The sequence below is a fragment of the Muscardinus avellanarius genome (genome assembly GCF_963383645.1).
Source record: "Muscardinus avellanarius genome assembly, chromosome: 9".
Taxonomy (NCBI): Eukaryota; Metazoa; Chordata; class Mammalia; order Rodentia; family Gliridae; genus Muscardinus; species Muscardinus avellanarius.
Genome location: NC_137795.1, coordinates 39,578,641 through 39,601,377, shown reverse-complemented (window position 1 = coordinate 39,601,377; position 22,737 = coordinate 39,578,641). Strand labels below are relative to the sequence as shown.

At 41.4% G+C, this 22,737-nt stretch overlaps 1 protein-coding gene across 2 annotated transcripts in view; it reads right to left on the bottom strand.

Annotated features, from left to right (window-relative positions):
- Positions 1–22,737, bottom strand: part of DOCK4 (dedicator of cytokinesis 4) — a gene marked incomplete at both ends in the record, with an annotated part of 525,693 nt that overhangs the window by 8,001 nt on the left and 494,955 nt on the right. For both annotated transcript variants that reach the window (XM_080701145.1, XM_080701146.1), the window contains 10 exons: positions 849–921; positions 3,463–3,572; positions 3,742–3,823; positions 5,026–5,146; positions 5,494–5,615; positions 5,966–6,085; positions 10,576–10,659; positions 11,416–11,592; positions 17,168–17,254; positions 21,135–21,301. In XM_080701145.1, coding sequence (XP_080557271.1) covers positions 849–921; positions 3,463–3,572; positions 3,742–3,823; positions 5,026–5,146; positions 5,494–5,615; positions 5,966–6,085; positions 10,576–10,659; positions 11,416–11,592; positions 17,168–17,254; positions 21,135–21,301 — 1,143 coding nt within the window. The remainder of the gene's footprint in view (positions 1–848; positions 922–3,462; positions 3,573–3,741; positions 3,824–5,025; positions 5,147–5,493; positions 5,616–5,965; positions 6,086–10,575; positions 10,660–11,415; positions 11,593–17,167; positions 17,255–21,134; positions 21,302–22,737) is intronic.

Below are 22,737 nucleotides of genomic sequence, written 5' to 3'. Positions count from 1 at the left end.
CTGTCTCAGCCTCTGAAGTACCAGGATTACAGACATGTTCCATCATAACCGGGGCCGCGAAGTTTTAATGTTAATGTATCAATGTACCTAAATGACAATACAGTCAGTTCTTAATGAAAGCAATTGAAGTGCACTTCTTGCAGGCATTTGATTAGGGACGCTAGATTCTTTGGTTCTCAACTGCTCCTGTTTTTGAGCCTTGGCCCTGAGAGAAGCCCAGGGTGCCTTGTAGCAGGCCCCCATGGCTGAGGAAGTGACTTTTAATCTGCTCTCCATCTTCTGCAGTGTTGCAAACTGATGCTAATTGGCTACTTAGGGCTATGCATGTATTTGCTTCTCATTTGTGTGTGTGACCTTGAGGCAGGGCACACTCCATTATGCACTGGATTGCAATTCTTAAATAGTATTTAATTGTAAAAGGGCCATATGTGAGTCACCACAAACAACAGAGGAGCTGGCTGAATGAGCTTTGTAAGGGAGACAAAGGATGGGGACCACAGAATCAATCTGCCAAGTTGCTATTTTCTTTGTGCTGAACAAGGCGCCTAATTGGTAAATTTGTTGCTGGAAGAGCAGGCCTTGCCTGGGTGACTCAATGAAAGACAACAGAAGTCATTAGACAGAGGTGTTCCCGACTCCTTTAGATTGTTATTAAATCCCACAGCAAACAATTGATGAAGAATGGATCATGAATAAGGGTCTCATTAATTCTCCAAAGAACAAGCTAGTCCTGATCCTTAAGGACCCAGAGCCCTGCCTTCCACAAGACACATAGGAGACTGGAGAAAATGAGGACAAAACAAACCCTTACACATCACAGGCCTGATGAGAAGCTGCTCTATGCTCACCTTTCTCAGGTGCAGAAAGATTTGGGTCACTGCGTGGCAAGGCTCCATCTCCAATATGATTAAACAGCATTCTCTAGAAAAGGACAAGAGCCTATTTTTATGATGCAACATGCTGACACACGAGACCCTTTAGAAAATGACACAATTATCTCCTTATTGAAGCTTTTTGTTCAGAATATCTTTGATATGGTCTGATGAGCCGAGGAACAAAGAACTCAGTAATACTTCAAGGTAGAAGAGCTTAAGGTTTTGAGAAAGAGAACAAAGCATTTAATAATTTGCATTTCACTTTAAATATAAATGGCAAACAAATGTTTGTAATAAAATGTAGCAAAAAATAAATGGTAAGTAGCAGCTGAGCTACGGTGTTCTTTATAAATATAAATGCTAGACCTGTAATATGAAATGCAGGTAAGAATTGAAGGAGAAATAGTAGCTCCAACAATCTCTAGTGAGTAGACTTTAATACCTTCATATTTAAAATCCTACATTAGGTTAAAAAACACGTGAAGTGGTTGATATTCCATAATTCATAGCCCATAAAAATGCCAGTTAATTTACATGGGTCTACCTTATATATAATTAAAAGAAAAGATACCGAGTCCTTAAGTAGAGGCACTATAGCAATGTGTATTATTGTAATTTTGGCAACATATACACCACTTTGAATTTTACCCAAAGCAGAAACTCTGGAGACTAATCAGGGGAGGCGTCCAGAGCTCCCCATGTTGCCAATACATTCTCCTACAGCAGATGGAGCAAACTGAAATCCCCTTGTAACACCGAGTAACAAAGGGAAATAAAATTGGTTAGCTGGTTCAGCCAAATACAGTCAGATATAATTTCTGCAAGACATCAGTGCAGTGCAGAGGGGGTAGCCGGGGACTTTCAGGAAGATCACACAATAAGCAAAGACAAACTAGTCAGCCACCAAATCCCACTCATTCTCATCCACTTCCAGACACAGCTACAGACTTCTGCCGGGAGAGTGCAGAAAAACAGAGAAATTAGCTGGAGTAGAAGTGATTCTTTTTCTGTTCCTCCATTAGTCCCAGATAATTCATAAAATTTAGAGTTACACATCAATATTCAACTTTACTTACTTATCTTTCGTGGTACTGGGAATTGAGTAAAGGGTGCTCTACCATGGAACTACACCCCCAGTTTATTTAATTTTGTGTGTGTGTGTATGTGTATGGTACTGGGGGTTGAACCTTAGGCAGTCTATGTCTGAGCTATACCTCCAGCCCTATTTTATTTTATTATTTTTCAAATTTTGAAATAGGGTCTCACTAATTTACTGAGGCTGGCCTTGAACCTGTGATTCTCATGTCACAGCCAGCCACATACTGAGATTACAGGTGTGCACCACCACACCCAGCCTCAGCCTTTTTTACTTTTTATTTTGAGAGATAGTCTTCTTAAACTGCACAAAGAAACCTTAAGTTTGGGATCTTCTTGCCTCAGCCTCCTGAGTAGCTGGGATTACAGGTGTGCATCACCTTGCTAACAGAACTAGCAATTTTAAAATCACCCTTCAAGCTGGGTACAGTGGCACACACCTGTAATCCCAGTACTTGGGAGGTTGAGGCAGATGGATTGTAGGTTTGAGGCATGCACAGTCACTTAGACCCCATTTCAAAGTAAAAAAAAAATTAAGAGGGTTTGGGGTAGATAGAATGCCCCTGGGCTCAACCCCCAGTACCTCCTCCTACACACATTGTGGGGTGTGTGTGTGTGTGTGTGTGTGTGTGTGTGTGTACACTTGGAGTTTGGTTCTATGGTAAAACTATGGTAGTTCTACCATAGTTATCCATAATTATGGGATTTAGTTCTATGGTAAAGTATCCTGGATTTAATTTCCATTACCATACAAAATAAAGTTGAACATTTGTGTGCAGCCCTAAACTTTGGGTTTAATCCCAGTATCTTTCTGACTTTCTCCCCCCCCTTTCTCTCTCGCTTACATGCATGCACACACACACACACACACACACACACACACACACACAATCACCCTTCACTGCTCTAGAAGTGTCCAAGGTGCCAAGCCTAAGGCTCTACCCTCACGCTCAGCAGGGGTCAGGGTGAAGCCCACTCTGGGGGTCGGGGAGGTTCAGGCCATGGCCCCTCCTTGTCCTGTGAGGAGGACAGGGAAAGCCCAAGCAGTCAGCTGCTTTGTTCTCCATGAACTAAAGAATGGCAAAGGCAAACAAACATGGCTCTTGCACTCTTGGAAACCTCAGAAAGGAATCCATTACAACTCTCTTAAGCAGGTGCATTCTCTCCACAGGCCAACACACATGCTCCCTTCGTCCACCCACCTCCCTTGGAAGGGTTAATAGAGAAATAAGATGTAGTTATGAAGGAGGGTAAGGCAGTTCTTATTTTCCTTTTAACTGCTCAGGCAACAACCCGTGTATCCCCACCAGAAATATGGCTCAAGTTGAAATTGCTAACAACAAGCACAAAAAAGATGTGGACTCTTCACCCAGTGGGCCTGTGGCCTGACAGTGCCCATCTGGTGGCTTCTGGCAGCCCCTGTGTGTTCTGCAGACATATGCGCACCATCCTAGACTTCCCCCGCTCTGGATTCCTCACGCAGGAGAAGTACCTGGGAAGGCTCCACAGGGGTTGGGTAAATGGCACTGCAAGGTCTCTCTCTTGGGGACAGGCAAGAATTTTCTCTGGAATGTTTGTGTTTGTCAGATAACAATGGAGAAGCTGGGGAGAGAAAGAAAGAAAGGATCAGCTGTGTGGCAGCGCTGGACCTGTTTGGAGAAAGCCTGAGCGCTGTGGCAGTTGGTTATGGTTTGGGAAATGGAAGCCACAGTTCCTGGGGGCAGGCAGGTTCTCTGGGAACCCTTCATCTCCCCAACTCACTGGCACTGACCTCTGGCACTCGATGGAGCAGAACTTGTCACGTTAGGCGAAGCTGAGTGTGTGGAACTCAAGCTTGAGGTAGATGGGCTTGGCTGGAAACACACGGGCAGCCGTTAGCATACAGTGTTAGAGCCATCACACAACACTGGCATGTTTGAAACAAAGCCATCAACATTTCTCTTTCAAATTAGCAAAAAGAATGAAAAACAAAACAAAACAAAAACCATGTAGAGTGATCTTACAAACGGAGACAGATAAGGAGGCCTGTGGGAATTAATCAAGAATCTGAAGTCTCACTACTGCCAAAGGAACGCCTGCACACTCGATTTAGCTACAGCCTGTGTCTGTGCCAGTGAGACGCACATCCCCTGCCCACAGTTTTAGCAGAGACTCAAGGTCTGTGCACACACACAGGCAAACACTTCTACAAGGCACAGAATCTGCCTTCTCATTGTCTTCCCAAGTGGGCTCAAACCATGAATTTGAAAATAAATGTTGTGTACCTTTTTCAAAGATGGTGGTGGGACCATTCATCTGAGCCTTAATAAACTATCCTAAATGTCAGATTAGCAGTGTTTAAATAAAATGTTTAGTTATGTTGGCTCTAAAATGCCTAAAATCTATATTTTTATTATAGAATTGTGTGTGTGTGTGTGTGTGTGTGTGTGTGTGTGTGTGTGATGGTGTGATGCTAAGGATTGAACCCAGGGACATTCTACCTCTGAGCTACACCCTCCAGCCAAGTTTTTTATTTGTTTTGAAACAGGGTCTCAATAAGTTGCAGAGGGCCTTACTAAGTAACTGAGGCTGGCTGCAAACCCAGATCCTCCTGTCTCAGCCTTCCAAGTACTGAGATTACAAGTGTGCACCACCACACCCGGCTTACAAATTTGTTTTTTTGATATGTATATATGGTAGAGATTTTATAATGGACCCTCAAACCATGTCTCCTAAAAGAGCCTCCTGGACATGCCAAGAGACAGGTAGTGTACGGCAAGGTGCTCCACAAGTCCAGAGCTGAGTAAGCAAACCAGAGGCAGGTCTCAATCTCAAAGCTAACCCTGCACAGCTTGCTGGGCCTTTTCACTCCTGGTTCACATCTTCTTAAAGCGACGGGCAGTTCGGAGAGAAACATCTTTGCAGACTCCAAAGACCGATAAAGCAATGAGAACATTTAAAGGTTTTGGCCTTAAGTTCTTGCTTGAAGGTCTGTTCATGAGTAGAATGAACAGACACTCTCATGATCGAGACAGAAAAAGAATAAACACGACCAGACAAAAAGCTAATAAAGTACCTGCATGTTAAAGACTTCATCAGAGCTTTCTGATTGCCCTGTAATATTGCTTACTTCAGCAGAAGCTTGTGAGGACAGTGAGGAGGAAGAATACCGGTTGACAGCTGGGTAACTTAATGGGCTGTTTCAGGAAAAAAAAAAAAAAAAAAAAAAAAAGGTCATTAACTTGGTCTCTGAATCATACTTTATCACATGCTGGCATGGTAGAAAGCTAAGGGGGAGAGGGGAATAGACATCTCATTTTGTTGTCTCCTGTTTGTCTCAATATAATCGAATTGAAACATTCATGAGTTTATTTCTCACGCTGCTTCTGTTATATCAGAGGCAGGTGTCGGCAGCTGCCTTGCGGGTTAATTATTTCATTAAGAAATAGTGTATTTGACAAATTGTGCCATAAAGAATGAAAGAATCATTCCAGATCATCTTGTGGGAATGCCAAATTGTCAGGTAATTCGAAATATGACTTACCTGCGTCTAGGAATTACCCTGGTAGCATCTGGGCTCATGGAAGCAGGTGCAGAGTTTCTACATACGCGAGGGCTTCCATTAGGAAAATGCACAGGACTGGCTTGGATACAAGCAGAGAACTCCTAAAGAGGCAGTATAGGAAATATTTTACCAACACAATGATATGAGCAAAATAACTTATGAGGTACTTTGATATACTAGATACATTTACTGTCATCAAATCTTTATAAAGGTACCTATAAGGTGAGTCCTAGTATTATTAGGTTTTCCTTCACTTACATTGTTGTTTTCATACAAGGTAGGCACAACAAATACCAGACAATGCAATTTTAATTTTTGAAGGTTCCTTAGTACACGCTGCAGTTTGGCATAAGAACCAAAAGATGTCACTATTGGATACTTCATCGTCTCTCTATCAAAAAGCAAAAAGCAGTAGTCTGACTGTCCTACCCAGGATACTTCCTGTACATACCTGTATCCCCAGGCTTGACTTCATCACAAAAAACTGGTCCACCAGCTTTTTGTGAAGGGGTCTCATATCTTGAGGTACAAACTTCTCATGCACAGCCAAGCCAAATTCCAGAATCTGGGCCTTGGGGACAATAGAAGGAAAACCCCCATATCAGTGACTGCCTCTTACGGTGCTTCCTGCAGACCAGCACTGTGTGGTGCATTTTGCATGCATTACTGTTAATCTCTGGATCCCATAGAACAGGAACAATTGCAACTTACAGCAAGGAAACTGAGGATCAGAAAAGCCCTGCACATAGTAAGACACAAATGAGGATTTGAACTGGGGTCTGATTCCAAAGATGTGATTTCCCCTAAGCTTCATTCCTATGTGCTTTAGATCTTTAATTACAATGCTTCTTAACAGTTCTGTCTCACTGGTCCCTTCTTCCCTGCCCAGGAAGGGACAGGAATGACAGCAGGAGCTGATCCTGGGTTGGGAGGGGTAGGCAGGTCTCCCAGGGTCTCTTCTCTGGATAGCATCCTCTCGCTCACGTTACCCTCTTCCCTTCCGCCAGGTTCTTCTGTGCCCTTCCCCATCCCCACCTCCATCCCTCTCTCAGATTTTCAAAATCTGTCAGGGAGGGAGTAAAAATAAACAGGAATTCTTTAACAATTGCTATACTTCTTGTTTTTGTTATAAAATATTATCTTGTTCATTTATAATACAACAAGAAAGCAGATCCTACTTAAAGGTTTCCTGCTCCTAGGAACCAAATGGAAATGCACAGAAATACACAGTTTTCCTTTGTTCAACTGTCAATAGTGTGCAATTGCTTTGATTTGTATAGCAGCTACCTTTCACATTTTATTTATTTATTTATTTATTTATTTATTTATTTATTTATTTATTTATTTTTGTGGTACTGGGGTTCCTGGAAGCCCTTCTACCTCCGGGCTACACTCCCAGACCTATTTTTACATTTTTTGGAAACAGGGTCTCCTAAGCCAGCGCACACGGCTGGCTTCGAACCTGAGCGATCCTCCTGTCTCTGCCTCCCAAGCGCGAGGATTACAAGCGTGTGCCACCACGCCCGGCCTATTTTTTATTTTTATTATTATTATTTTTGGTGTTACTGGGGGTGGAACCCAGAGGCTTTCTACCTCCGGACTGTACTCCCAGACCTTTTTTATATTTTATTTGGAAACAGGGTCTAAGTTGCTGAGAGCCTCACTAAGTAGCTGAGGCTGTCTTCGAACCCGTGCGATCCTCCTGTCTCAGCCTCCCAAGCGCAGGGATTATAAGCGTGCGCCACCATGCCTGGCTGCCTTTCACATTTTTAGAGTGCCCCCATGATAAAGTGGTCAAAAAACCAGAAATTCTTAGACTAGGGAGAAAACAAATGACACAATAGCACAAGGTCTTATATCTCTGCACCTTGTAGAGATTCTAGGTTGAAAGCTCAAGGTCAAACAGAACCGACTCTGGTAAGTCAGAGTCCAGTGACCTCCCTAAGTGACATGAAGGACAGGCACCTTTGAAAGGGAAGAGATGGAGTAGAGTGTATTTCTTTCCTCCATTTCCCTTCCTTCCTTCCTTCCTTCCTTCCTTCCTTCCTTCCTTCCTTCCTTCCTGGGATTGCACCCAGGGGCATTCTACTTTTGAGCTACTCACCCAGCCCTTTTTAAACAGGGTCTCACTAAGTTGCCAAGAGTTTCACTAAATTGCTTAGGCTGGCCTTGAACTTATAATCTTTCTGCCTTAGCTTCCCAATTACTGGAATTACAGGAGTGTACCACCATGCCAAGATTGGATGCAGTGTATTTCTGGGGCATAAAGGAGATATTGGCCTCTGTGCAGAGGGAAGGGTATGGAGGAAAGGGCTGAGTCCCAGTGGAAGAGCTACCAGGTTCTCCATCTTAAATATGGGCTATTGGGTAATCTCCTTTTTGTTTAAATAATGCTGAAAGCTGGGTCATCCAGGAAGTGGACTCTGGCTTGGAAGATATTCATTGGAAAGAACATGGGGGTTGCTGCCTGAGGGAAGAGCAGAAGCAGAACTCCACAGGAAGAGAAGCTCAGCTGTGCGGCAGGCTGGCCAGCCTCTGCCAAGCCCAGGGGCTCTCTGGAGCTTTACTGTCAGACTTGTCCCATGTTGGACCCAACTGGCCAGGCTTTATACTTTCTCTTCAGTCTTAGAAGTGGGCAGTGACACAGGCCAGGTGGCTTTCTGCAGCTGAAGGACCTGGCAGGTAAACATGTCTGTTGAGGGTCATGTTTTTATTTTATTTTATTTCAATTTTTGGTGGTACTGGGGTTCCTGGAAAACCTTCTAACTCTGGGCTAAACTCCCAGACCTAATTTTTATATTTTTTTTATTTGGAAACAGGGTCTCCTAAGCCAACAAGGCTGGCTTCAAACCTACACTTTCCTCCTGTCTCCACCTCCCAAGTGCGGAAATTAACAAGTGTGCACCACTACACCCGGCTTCATGTTTTTATTTTTAATTAAGAAAAAATTTTTTGTGGTACTGGAGATTGAACCCAGGGGCACTCTACCACTAGGCTATATCCCCAGACCTTTTTGTATGTTTGTTTGTTTGTTTGTTTGTTTATTTATTTATTTATTTATTTATTTATTTATTTTGGTTCTGGGGATTGATCCCAGAGGCATTCTACCTTCAAGCTATACTCCCAGCCCGATTTTATGTATTATTTGGAAACAGGGTCTTGCTAGGTTGATGAGAGTCTCACTATTTGCTGGGGCTTTCCTTGAACCTTCAATCCTTCTGTCTCAGCCTCTCAAGTACTGGGATTACAGGAGTGTGCCAGCATACCTGGCTGTGTATTTTATTTTGAAACAGGGTCTCATTTAGTTGCGGAGGCTGGCTTTGAACCTGTGATCCTCCTTTCTCCTCCTCTAAAATATTTGGATTACAGTTGTATACTACTGTGCCTGGTGAAAGGCCATACTCTTAGCAGATGAGACAACAAGCCTTCGTGGAAGGAATGTCAAGGTGCTACGTCACCATGCCAATAGACAGTTCTCAGTGACTCTGCAGGTCTGCAAATGATGGTGTCTTCTCAGCCCAGCCCCCTACTTGATGGTCCCACAAAACACTCAGAGGAGACAATGGTTGGATAAAATACAGATTTTAAAAAATTCAACAAAGATTAAAGTCATTCCATGATGCTAAGTATTAAATGGCCTAACCTTCTCAAGTCTAGCATCTACCTCCCAATCAGGGTCACATTGGGAACTTGACTTATTCTCTACTTCTTGTCAGTGTCAAGAAATTTCTCTTTTTTCCAGAAGTAGTATAACTACCTTTATCCATGACTACTTCTCTACTCCAGTATTGGGTTTTGTGGACTAAACCCATTGGGCATAAAATATGGACTAAAATCAAACATAATAAGTGCATTGCTTTCTAATCCAACTGAGTGTGCTTTATTAATTTGGTATTATCAAGTGGGGGTAGATGCTTTTGCCCCATTTAATCATACATGTCCCATTCTTCATGGGAACAAAATGTCTTTATTTCCTATTTTACATAGATTTCTAACCTTATCTCCTACCCCAGAGGTTTTTAAACCATTTTCAGTCCATGAGCTATCAACAGGAACAGCAGGCAATAGATTGCTCACTCTAGTTCTTTGTATAATGGTACCAAATAAATAAAAATGATTATGCTTATTTGGAATAGAAAATAATGACTTGCATCTAGTTTTGAACAGATTATATATATATATATATATATATATATATATATATTATGTAGGCATAATCTAAAAACATAATACTGTTCAAAAGCATATTCTGTTGATTGCCCACTTCCTTATTATTATAACACTTACATAACTATCTTATCCATTCATGCATTTGTTATTTGGTTATTTTTGGGACTGGGGTCTAAACCCAGGGGCATTCTATCTCTGAGCTATGCCATGAGGCCTTTATATTTTGAAACAGGGCCTAAGTTGCAGAGGCTGGCATTGGACCTGTGATCCTCCTGCCCTGCCTCCCAAGTGCTGGGATAACAGGCATGCACCACCACACCCATCTTCATTCATTTATCTTTGAGGTAGCCTGAACTCATATGCACACACAATTTTGAGTGAAAAAGTCATCACTGAGCCTACAGCAAGTCCTTAGGGAGAGACCTTGCAAGGAGACTTTAGAAAGTATTGGTTGTACTGGGCTGCCACAGTCTGTTTATGTGAAACTTATGTATTTATTTATTTTGGTGGTACTGAGGATTGAACCCAGAGGCATTTTACCTTTGAGCTACACCCCGACCCCGTTTTATTTTTTGTTTTGAAACAGAGTCTTACTAGGTTGCTAAGAGTCTTGCTAAGTTGCTAACACTGGCCTCAAACCCATGATCTTCCTGACTCAGCTTTCTGAGTATTGGGGTTACAGGTTTGCATCACCATGCTAAGCTTGTAAAATTTATTTTATATTCCAGTGGGAAGAGAAAATAGAAATCAGCAAGTTAGGATACAATGCAGGGGTGACTATAATTTTAGTTAGACTAGTGATACAATGTACCATGTAGATGGGCCTGACTGGTAAGCAAGCACTTGGCCAGGTGAGATAGAGAGAAGGTGAATGGCTTCTGCCTTGTTTACCTGCTCAAGCATCAGCTCTCTTAACCGTGCAATTTTCTCTCCATCTTCAGGATGACTTAAAATATATTCTTTTACAAAAAATGCCTAGGAAGAGAAAGGAGTAGTCAGTCTACTTCAGGAGAGTTCCCAAGGAAGTAAAAGGCACAGTTGCTGTTTTCATGGCATGACTATCAACCACTTGGGGACAGATGGAATGATTCCTAGTGTGGGTGGCTGGTCAGAAGGCAACATATGGAAAGGATTGTTAAAGGAAGATCAGAGCTTGTACAATGCGTACCTTTAATAATATAAACAAGACCAGACTTTTCTATGCTCATAGACCTCTCTGCTTAGGGAAAACACTTTATATAGACATTTATTAAATTATCCCAATATCCTCACTAATTTTTTTTTAGTGGTACTGGGGTTCTTGGAAACCGTTCTACCTCTGGGCTACACTCCCAGACCTATTTTATACTTTTTTATTTGGAAACAGGGTCTCTTAAGCCAGCGCGGCTGGCTTTGAACCTGCATGAACCTCCTGTCTCCGCTTCCCAAGCGCGGGGATTACAAGCGTGCGCCACCACGCCCGGCTATATCCTTACTATTTTAATTAATGCAACACACACACACACACACACACACACACACACACACACACACTCAAAATATAACATACTGGGGGAATGGCACAAGTGGGCATTACAAATGATATGTTCGTGCTACTACACAGAGGGCTATGCATCAACTGTAGACATTTGTTTGTAGGCTGATATGGGAATGGATTTAAAAAAAAAAGATTAAAGAAATGTTAAGAAATCCAGGGTCAAAAACTCTCAAACAACATTCCCTAATCCTCACCTCTTGATACCTGGAAACCCCACCATTAACTGCGGCATCAATGACTCCATTCAGGCACATGGTCAGGGGGTTAATATTCTGCATCTGCCTTGTCTGGCATTGGCTAATCAGAGTCTTCAGCTGCTGATTTTTATTTTCCAACACTTCAATTGCATTTTCCAGAGGACTCATTTCCACCTGAGAAGCAAATAAACACAAATATATATATATCGAGAGAGAGAGAGAGAGAGAGAGAGAGAGAGAGAGAGAGAGAGCGAGCGAGCGAGAGAGAGACTTTCATGACATTCAAGAAGAAAGTCCAAAAGAAAAAGACAAAGTAGATTATCCTCAGTGTGAGTTTTCAATACCTCTACCAGGAGCCATCTAGTATAGTAGATAAGGATGTAAAAGCCAAATATTCACTATCAAGGTTTGAAGAGGACAGGTGATTCTATTCATTGGTTGGGATGTAGTTTAGATTACCAGAAATCATCCTTTCTAATTGGCACTGCAATGATCAATTACTTCTTAAAATAATATCTAAGCATCTCAGTATTCTCTTTTCTTCTGAAGGGCTACAAATGTAGGGGCCTTTAATACTATTATCACCTCTCTAGATGCTTATTTGCTGCAAAGCACTCTGGGAGATACAAAGATCATTTATAGACCTTCTGATATCAAGGTGCTTTCAGTCCCATTGTGAAGAGGGGGCACATGCCCATACAAACTCCATATGCATATGGAATAGAACCATAAGGTGGCACAAGATGGCACACAGTTGGGAGTTACAGAAAACAAGATAATCATATTGCTTCAGTATCCATTTTTTGAAAGAGAGCCAAATAGAATCATAAGGATTTATTGGGTGGTATAGGGACCTTAATTGTGAAAATGATAAAAGTGCTCTTCAAATGCATGGCAGTGGGACTGTCATTGCCCTTGACATTCTTTTTGAAGAGAAGGCCTGCCAAGCTCTCAGTAATAAAGGAATTCTGGCTTATAATAAACTCATTTAAATACTGGTCCTTTCAGTTAAAGAAGCAAATTAGAGTTTTAAAAGGTCACAAAGATCATCTTCAATCAAACTGAAAAATCCTATAATCTGACTATATCAAAATTAAGAATGAATATTTATCAGATACTATATTGAGAAGGAAAGATAAGCCAGAACATATGAGAAGATATCTGTAATATATATAACCACCAAATAATCATATGTAAAACCTCTTAAAAACCAGCAAGAAAAAGACAAACGATCTAATAAAAAATGGGCAAAATATTTAAAGAGCAACTTTACAAAGGAAGAAATCTAAATGGCCAGGAAATATATGAAAAGGTGTTGAGTCTCATTTGTGATAAAAAATGTGAAAAACAATGCCTCAGTAACATACTGCTAAACACCCACTGCAATGGTAATAAATACAGCAATGCCAAATGAGGATGAGGATCTGAGCAGAGAATCTCAGTTCTTGCTGTTGGATCTTCAAATCGGTTTATTCGCTTTGGAAAAGAGCTAAAGATACCTATATCTATATCCACATCCAACTCATGATCTAGAAATTCTACTCATAGGCACATACCTTAGGAAAAGTTGGAAATGTGTGCACATGTGTACTAGGAAAAAAACCAAAAAATGTTTGTAAGCATCTCCAAAATTCGTACGTTCACCAAAAAGAGAATGTACAAACATATTGTGGTATGTTCACTCGATGGAATAGTATACAGCAACAGAAAACACTTCAGTGATATGTAATAACATGGAAAAATATGACAAGTAATTCTGAGAGGAAAGAAGTCTACAGAACATTCATAGTTCAACACTGTTATATACAGTTCAAAACCAAGCAAAACTAAATTGACTTGTTTAGAGAGGCAGAAAAGTTTAGCAAGGAATGGATATTAAAAAAAAGTCAGGATAACTTTAGAGTAAAGGGAAGAATGGTAGTTAACAAGGGGTGCATGGGAGGCCTCTGGAATGCTACTGGCAATGTTCTGTTTCTACCTGAGTAGTGGTAAATGCATATTTACTTTTTAATTATTTGTGATGTTAAACCTTTGTTTTGTATTCGCAAAGCTAAGCCACAGAGGGAGAGTCTGAGAGCTATGATTAACTAAAAGTTAAGAAGCCAAATATCCTAGAAACAGATGGCAGAATGGTGGCTGCTGGGATGGGGGAGAATTGTAATTCAAGGGATATAGAGCTCAGCTTTGCAAAAAGAAAAATCATAGAGCTCTACTGCACAATAGTTGCATATAACTAACACTACTGCTATACACATAAAAATGGTTGTCACAGAAAAAATTAACAGATCTGGGCAATGATTATCATAGCTGCCAATATCACAAGAACAAAGAGACACCCAGCAGCAGCAGCAACAGCAGCAGCACCATACCCCAAACAAAAACAACAAAACGAAACATTTTATTAAGCTTCTAGATCCAACTACCAATTTACCTGAAACAGAGATGACAGAGAAATATGTTAAAAACCACCCCTCTGGGATACAGTTTATAAATGTAGATTTGATATGCTTCAGGATAAACTACCTCGTTTTGACTACAACAACAAGAAGAAAAAATTCAAGGAAATAAAAAAGTAAAGTGGGGGAACCTATAGGCTGCGACTCAGGAGACATGTCAAACAATGGGATGTGTAACCTTTATTTGGATTCTAGAATCAAAGAACAAAGAGCAAAGTTAAGTACATTAATAAGCAAATAAATAAGTAAAACAGACTCTTGGTGAAGTGTGAGTGAATGCTAGATATTTTATGATTGATGGAATACCGCTATTTTTAGATGTGGTAATAATGATATGACTGCATTGTTTTGTAAATATATACATTAAATATTTAGAAATGAAATGGTTATGATGTCTGGAATTTTCTTCAAAATAATAATACAGGGTAGAATTATAGATAAAGCAAACTGGTCCTTTTGATAGCTATTTTAAGTAAGATAGGTAAATCAGGTTCATTATATATTTTCTCTATTTTTCTATGATATAACTTTTAAATGTAAAAGGGTCATCTGCTGCTGTGTATAGAAGGGACTGTACAAGATAAATGAAGGAGGTATATCTCTTAAGAGACTTGTCCCAGAATCTAGTGCAGGGATGAGGTACTAAGTGACTTTGTCAGTGGGCTGGTATGGAGTGTTGAATTCTGGGTGTATTTTGAAGGTGGAGTCACATAACTTTGTGATGGCTGTCATATAGTGTGATGCTATTCTCATTATCTTTAGCTGGACTTTAAAAAGTCATTATTTACAGATCCTAAACTAGAAAATGTTTATCTTGTTTTCAAATCTTAAAGTCAGCTTACTTTTTCATCGGAGAAAAAGGATTTTAGGGAGTTTGGAAACATAAGATTTAAAAAAAAAATACTGAGGAACTATAGGTTCAAAGGCATGGATATCTTCACAAAAATCTCAAAAGCTATTTTGAGCCGGATCTAGAAAACAAAGGTCTACAATATCATGTTTCAGAATTTAGAACTTTTCCAATTTTAGAAAAGTATTATAGTCTATGAAGCATATTATGTAACCCCCAACAAAATTTGGGAAATTTTCTTTCCTCGAATGCATTAATATTTTTGTAGTTAAACATATAAGCTTTCATACCAAATGGAAGATAGTTTAAAAATGGCCTTACATTAGAAAAGCTTAGGTGTTTAAGCAAAGTACATTTTAGCCAAACTTAAGGGTTTTTTTTTAGCTTTTGTTACTGTGCATAAGTAATTTCAATTCATTTTAGCATATATTTATTAAGTACCTCAGACATATCCCTGTTCTTGAAGAGATTATACAATGGGAATGACATATCCCTGTTCTTGAAGAGCTTATACAATGGGAATTAAACCAATAAATCAATAACTTTAATAGACGGTAAAACATTCCAGGCAGCAGGAAAATGAGAACAACACAAAGGCTGTTAAGAGTGGGCTGCGCTGGTGGAACAAAATAGCCGGTTGATTTGTTCTGACATAACTTAATTTACATATTCTAATCAAGTAGGCAGCTGATGTTTGAAAGGTTGTGTTTAACAGTGCTGCTTTTACCATTCTCAGCATGCTACTTTTTTTTTAATCGGTGTGTGTGTGTGTGTGGGGGGGCTGGTTCAAGACCTAGGACCATAGCTGAGACTTTACTGAATTTAATCTGGGTTGGATGGATCAGAAAAGGCTCTGAATCACTAATGCAGCACGATGACTAAGAACACTTCTGTGGGTTGGGTCCACGCTGCTCAGTAGGAAGCATAATGATGAGGCTTTGGGAGCACTGTTTGCTGCAGTCTCCCCTTCCATGGACGGCACCAGGCTGCACCATAAAAGCAGCCAGTTTTAGGGGCCCTTGACTCAGACTACACAAGAACACAACCGCATTGATACAAGCTGCTGAATTGCGTTCCATTTGTTTAGGGAGCTGTATTAATTTTTTGGCACTGCAAAATGAAAATCCCATTAAACCCTCAGCTTAATTGAACGTGAGAAGCTGTTTCAGTGCTGAGATATTTCAGTTTGCACCAGCCATTCTGCAAAGGCAATTTGGAAAGAGCTGCTCTCATCATTGACAGAGTGGGCCTGTTACTAAAAAAGGTAGCAGGTCCACTAAATAGAACTTAAATTGTGTTTTCACAGTCGGCACTTTTTCTTTTGGAGAGAGGACCAGCTTCAGCCATAATGGATATATCCAAGGAGGGGACAGGGTGTGGCTGATGTCAGGGTCAGTCCCCCAGCCTAAGAGAGGCAGAGATACACGGCAGGGTGGGGTCTCCCCTGGTTTAGACTGCCTGAGCTATTGTCTCCGTGGTCCCCATAACTGGGCACAGGAGCTGGAGGTGTATGCGATAGCCAGAGGGTTCTTGGGTGTGGTGGTTACTAGGTTCTGTAATGGTGTCCACTTATTTCCATCTGGTACTCTACCCAGGACTGCCCAGTTACTAATATACCACCACCTCCTCTACTAAAAGTGGTAACAACCTCTTTGCTGTGTGTCTTAGATTGTGCTGAGCTTTACTTTAGCTTCATTTTTGCCTGTAAAGAACCAAGGCTAGAAAAGAATAGAAAATCATAATTGGCTTTGGAGTCAGAAAAATCTTAGTGCATTTTTTTTTCTTTATTTTTTTGGTACTAGAAATTGAACCCAGGAGTATTCTGCCTCTGAGCTATACCCCCAGCCCTTTTTATTTTTAATTTGGAACAGGGTCTTGTTAAGTTGTGGAGGGGCTCACTAAGTTGCTGGGAGACCTGATAAGTTGCGGCTGGCCTTGAGCCTGCGGTCCTCCTGTTTCAGCCTCCCAAGTACTGGGATTACAGGGATGTGTTGCAATGCCCAGAAGAATCTATCCTTTTTCAGCATCTTCTTATATGACCCCTGGCAATTTTTAATCTCTTGTTAAAAATTGTGAAAACTGGGGGAAAAGTGAATACCTCAGCTCTGAGATGATGACTAATAAGGCAAGGCAGGCAGGCTTTGTAGCTGCCACAGTGCGCACCGAGGGGCACTTAGCTAGCTATTAGGAGAGCCAGGATTCCAGTTCTTCTCACTCAGGGGCCTGAGTAGTTTGTTGTTTTCAAGGAATTCATCTGGCTGGACCAGGACAATATTCATGTTCACCTCCTCAGCCTTGGTAATGGCAGTTAGTATTAGAGCTACTCACTAACTTATGACAAGTGAGCCCAGAGACTCCGAACCAAAGCAGAAGCTGCCACTGTATTTGGCCTGATTCCAGGTGAGCAACTGCGATGAGAACGTGCTTAAGAATAAACTCTTACCACTTCACGCTTCTCCACTTCAAACCAGCGGGAAATGCCAGGTAGGCTCTGCACCAAATACAAGGACGTTCTCTCCACCCAAAGACTCTGCAAAACAGCACGTATTAGGTTCCCAAGTTGCCCTTCCTCCCAGGTGATCAGGATTTGCTTTTTTTTTTTTTCCCTTTCTTCAGTCTTTACTTGAACACTCATGCAACTATCACAGTAAGATACTGATGAAGCCTATGCCCACAACCTCACTGTACAGTGCCTGAAACTTTTCTATAGAGAACAAATAAACTCCCACTTTAGAAAACAAGCTTTAAAAACAAAAAGAGGCCGTGATGCTTTTTTTTTTTTTTTTTTTTTTTTGTTGCTATTTTTCTAAAATGTGAATTTCAACTCTCTTTGCTCATCAAGGTTTAGCTACTTTTATCTGGAAGAGGTAACAGAATAAGCTAGTCAACAAAAGGTTAGAATAATAGTTTCCTAAAGAAAGAAAGGAGCTAGGCATGGTGACACATGCTTGTAATCCCAGCATTCCGGAAGCTAAGACAAGAGGATAGCAGTTTGTGGACAGCCTCAGCTACTTAGTGAGGCCCTTTGCAACTCAGTGAGATCCTGTTTCAAAGTAAAGAATAAAAAATAGGCTGGGGTATAGCTCAGAGGTAAAATGTCCCTGGGTTCCATCCCCATTACTGAAAAGAGAGAGAGAGAGAGAGAGAGAGAGAGAAAGAAAGAAAGAAAGAAAGAAAGGGTTTTAGGAAGCAGATAGCATGACCATTCTCTTTGAAAGGTAGATACCAAGGTCCAAAGGGACAATGGCCTGCTAAAACGCTATATTCTTTTTTTTTTGTTCTCTTTTTTTTTTTTTGGCGGGGTAGAGGGAGGTTACTGGGGATTGAATTTAAAAATATTTTACCTCCAAGTTTACCCCAGCCTTTTTCTTTTGAAATAGGGTCTTGCAAAGACACTGAGGATCTTGCTAAATTGCTGAGGCTGTCCTCGACCTGTGCTCCTCCTGTTTCAGCCTCCAAGTACTAGGATGAAAGACATGTGCCAGAGCACCTGAATTAAAAAGCTACATTCTAATCACAGGGAGACCCAGCACTGACACCTACCACTAGGTAAAACCCGACTCTTCTTCATTGCTGCATGAACTGTAATACATTTCTTGTGCCTGTAGCAACTGCTGCAACCCAGAAGCACTTATATTTTGATTGATTGATTGAATGATTGGTTGAACTGGAGATTGACCCCAGGACCTACTACTGAGTTCTACCCCCAGTCCTTTTTAATTCTTTTTAAAATTTTGAAATAGGGTCTTGCTAAGTTGCTGAGGCTGACCCCGAACCTGCGATCCTCCTGTCTCAGCCAACCACGTACCAGGATTTCAGGCCTGTGTTGCCAGGCCAGGTCCAGCAGCACTTCTGTTTTAGATCCTTGGGCTCCTTCTATCCAGGACCAGAACCCTCAGGACACATGAAACTGTGGCTGCCTTTGGCATGAGCTGCTGGCGATGACAAGTTTCTCTTCTGTCAAACTGGTTTCAGTATCTATGCCTCTTTTTTTATTATTTAAACCAAGTGTATCAGAGGTAGGCATGGCGACACACACCTGTAATACCAGGATTTGGGAGGCTGAGATAGGAGGATTACAGGTTCAAATTCAGCGTCAGCAACTCAGTGAGGCTTGCTTCAACTTAGTGAGACCCTGTTTCCAAATAAAAAATAAAAATAGGGCTGGGAGTGGAGCTCAGAGGTAGAATGCCCCTGGCTCAATCCCCAGCACAACAAACACAAACAAACAAACAAATCAAGTGTGTTCCCAAGTAGATAGAAAATTTGACCAAAAAAAAAAAAAAATCCCGAAACCATGCTATTCATTCAAACAACAATAACAAAAAGGAATTTCTCTGCAGCAGTCAAGAGCTACTGGGATGACTATGGCAGAGTCACTGTGTCAGGAGCTTGCAGCGCTCTGGGGGTGACAGGGAGGTAAGCAGGTAAGCAAGCGCTCAGAGGGAGGAGGAAGGGTCTCGAGGGCGCAGTGTAGGATGTAGGTGCTCCTGCCACGTCACGCTGGGGGAGCGGGGCTGCAGCTCTCAGAGGAGGTGACGCAGGAGCTGATCTGAAGAGTGAGTAGGAGTTTGCCAGGAGGAGGGTGGAGGCAGCTGTGCAGGCAGGAGGAAGCGGCCCACGCAGACACTCGGGGCTTGCGAAAGGGCAGGCGGCAGAGGAAGAGAAGCTTGAGCTGAGAGGGAGGGTGGGTGAGTGGGTTGTGATGGGACAGGCTTGCGAGGCGGGTGGAGGTTGAAGCCAGATTCCGAGGAATAAGGGGCCAGATTTATTTTTATTATTTTTTTCCAGGAGGTTTGCTGCATCACTGATAAATATTTAAACCAGGGCCACAAGGAAGCAGGTGAAGCAGAGGGGAGGGAGTCAGAAGATGTGGGTTCCTACTGGTAACCTGCTTGCTACCCAGAGCAAGTCAGTCTGATTCCGGCACATCTTTAACTTATCATTGGGAGCAACTGTAATAAGAACTGTATCGTCATCCAGTCAGATCTTTGCTTGATTTGAGGGGACAAAAAGAAAATTTGAAGTATACAAACCAGGACCACAAAATAAATCATGGGTCTTTTTAATAATATCCCAGTGGTGTTTTCCAATGGTCTCCTTGCCTTGCTACTTAACCTAAGCTAATCTTGCACCGAGGACTACTCTTTATCCAGCCCCACAGGAATTCTGCAGAACAATCACAGCTTTCACTTCAGATTTCTTGATTGTGAATAATTTCTGGAATCACTGTTGAAAATACTTGGAAACTGACACTTAAGTAGGTCTAATAACTAAGTTGACATAAGGTACATTTTCTGCACTAGGGGTTGATTCCAGAGCCTTGTATGTGCTACACAAGTGCCCTACCACTAAGCTACAGTGAAACCCCCTTAAAAAATATTTTGAAACAGGCTCTGAGTTGCCCTGGATGGCCTCCAACTTGTGATCCTCCTGAGTCTCCTGAATCACTGGAATTACAGGCGTGCACCACTACACCTGCTAACAGTATGTAGTTATCACTGATGGTGTGAGGAAAGCCCTTCCTGGCTTCAGTAGAGAATATTCATGATGAAGGGCGCCAAGTCAATGAACCCCCATTGCTTGTACGTTTGTTTTGCATTTTTTTTTTTTTTTTTTTTTTGTCGAGGTGCAAAAGCTAAGTAGGAATTGATCTGGTCTCACTGTGTCATTCTTTTCAAGGGAAGGGAAGATTACAAGTTAGCTACTGAGCAATCTGGCCTCTTCCCCAGCACATGGCTATGAGAACTCTCACTCTTTCTGGCTGGGAGCATGCTGAACTAGGAAGGCATATTGGAACTACTGAAAGCACACAACACAACATAGGCAGGGGCCAAGATCTGATTTTACCCTGGGTTCTCTCAGAAATGCTAACCACACACCACTCTAATGAGGAAAAGCTCTAAAAGATGGCACGAACTCGCCCCCTGTTCTAGCAGCCTGATGGCCTGTCCTCTGTCTCAGGCCCTCTTGTCCCTGTTCTGTAGGTATTCCTTACTCCTTATGCTCTCTTGCATCTGAGAATATCCTGAGGTTCCCACAGTGGGTTTGGCATGCATGGACGAGAGGACTGAGTTCAACCATGAGTTCAAAGATGGTCCAAGGATCATTGGCATCTAAATTGTCACAAAAAATACCCAAAACAAAAACTGATTTCAAGACCTTCTTCCAAACCCACCAACCCAAAATTCTTGGGCTGAAGGACCAGAGCTCTGCTTGGTTAGAAAGTACTTCCATACCTCTAATACATGGAAGAGTTGGAAAACCACTATAGGACAGGATTTCTAGAGCCCCTTCCTGGGACTTGACACTCACTATTCTGAGTAAATATTTACTGAAAGTCTTGTCCCAAGAAACTCAGCCCAGAAGAATGCAGGAGGAGAAAGCATGGAATAAGGACCTCAAAGTACCTTAAATTCATTCTCCTTATCTTTCGTGCCCTTGTGGAATGGTCTGTCATAGCGGAATTTCCAGATGTGGTTCACTTTATAGAAACTTTTTATGTTGTCCGGGACACCTTCTCTCTGCAGGACCTCCTGGCTCTCTGGAATGGGAGTCACAGCATAGATCTGCAAATCTAGGATGAAAGAGTCAAGGAAGGGACCCGAATTGGCAAACTTCAAGGAAGTCTGGTTTGAGCTGAGCTGCAGAGAAAGAGGATGGGTAACAATCTGGTTTTTCCATTTAAGTTGAAGTCATTTAGAAATTTGCCTAAAAGATTTTAAGGGCATGCTTCAAATCATGTCTCAAACTACAAGCCTTGAACTGGTTCAAGGTAGGTCATTCTGACAAGGTGTCAGTTTTAAATTTCCATATTCTGAAAATTTATTTATTAATGATTTTTTTTTGTGTGTGTATGGGGTGGTGGTGGTGGTTGGGAATAGTTTGGATAAGTACTCAGAATAAAAAATGATACTTTTTTATGTGTGTGGTACTAGGGATTGAACCCAGGGCCTCATGTATGCCAGGAAAGTACTATACCACTGAGTCATATCTCCAGCCCCTTTTCAAAAAGTGAACTTTAAGACGGTCTTGTTAAGACGTGGACTTGTGATCTTCCTTCCTCAGCCTCCCAAGTAGATGGGAGCACAGGCATTTACAGGCATGCACCATTGCGCCCAGTTCTATGTTCTTACCTTTAGTCTGTGTATGATGCTTTTAAATTTATCATTTGTTTATAATAATATCGAGATTCTCATGCAGCCAGGACCAAAGATGGAAACCAGAGTTGATAACAACTTACATTACCTGTGTGATACTGAAACTCCAGCCTTCCCATTACTGGGGCATCCATTCTCCCAAGACAGGTATTGATAAGTAGATTGTTTAGTTATAGTTGATATTCCAAAGATTGTACTAAAGGGGTATCATATTCACTGATGTGTTTATCTCTTTCTCTTCTAAATCCCAAAAAAAGCAAAATATTTTTTCGTGTAATTTCTTGCTTCTGTTGTATTTTGATTTCTGTTCTGAAACAGTCTCTGTTATTGTCACCTGAGTTTCAACATATAATTTAAGATCATCACTTTCAGAGAGAGAGGCTCAAGAATTTAGGAAGGAGCGCTGGGTAAATTGACTTTGCCTTTAATATCTATGTAATTTCAGTTGAGTTGTTTTGTGCTGAGTTGGTGCTGTTTATGGGCGTATGAATTCTACAGTGATTACTAAAGGCTAGCAAGGATGTTATAGGTAAGAGCTCCCAAAAGATACTGGAGGGACCACTTTTCCTTCCTCATTCCAGAATTAAAAAGTATCAGGGGTAAAAGGAGTGAATGATGTACCAGTGAACATAATGCCTTCACCCTCTTGAACTGAAATGGTTTCCACAGAATGTGTCAAGAGGAAAATTATTCTAAGGAAAGTCACTAAAAGAGCTTTAAAAGCAAGGTTGAGATACAGAGGAGTTTTAATTAAAAGGAAAATGACTGTTTAGCAGAGTCTGTAAGGAATTTCTTTTCAACTAGCATTGTGATGATAAATAGAACAATTACATTCCCTGCAGAAGGTGCTAAG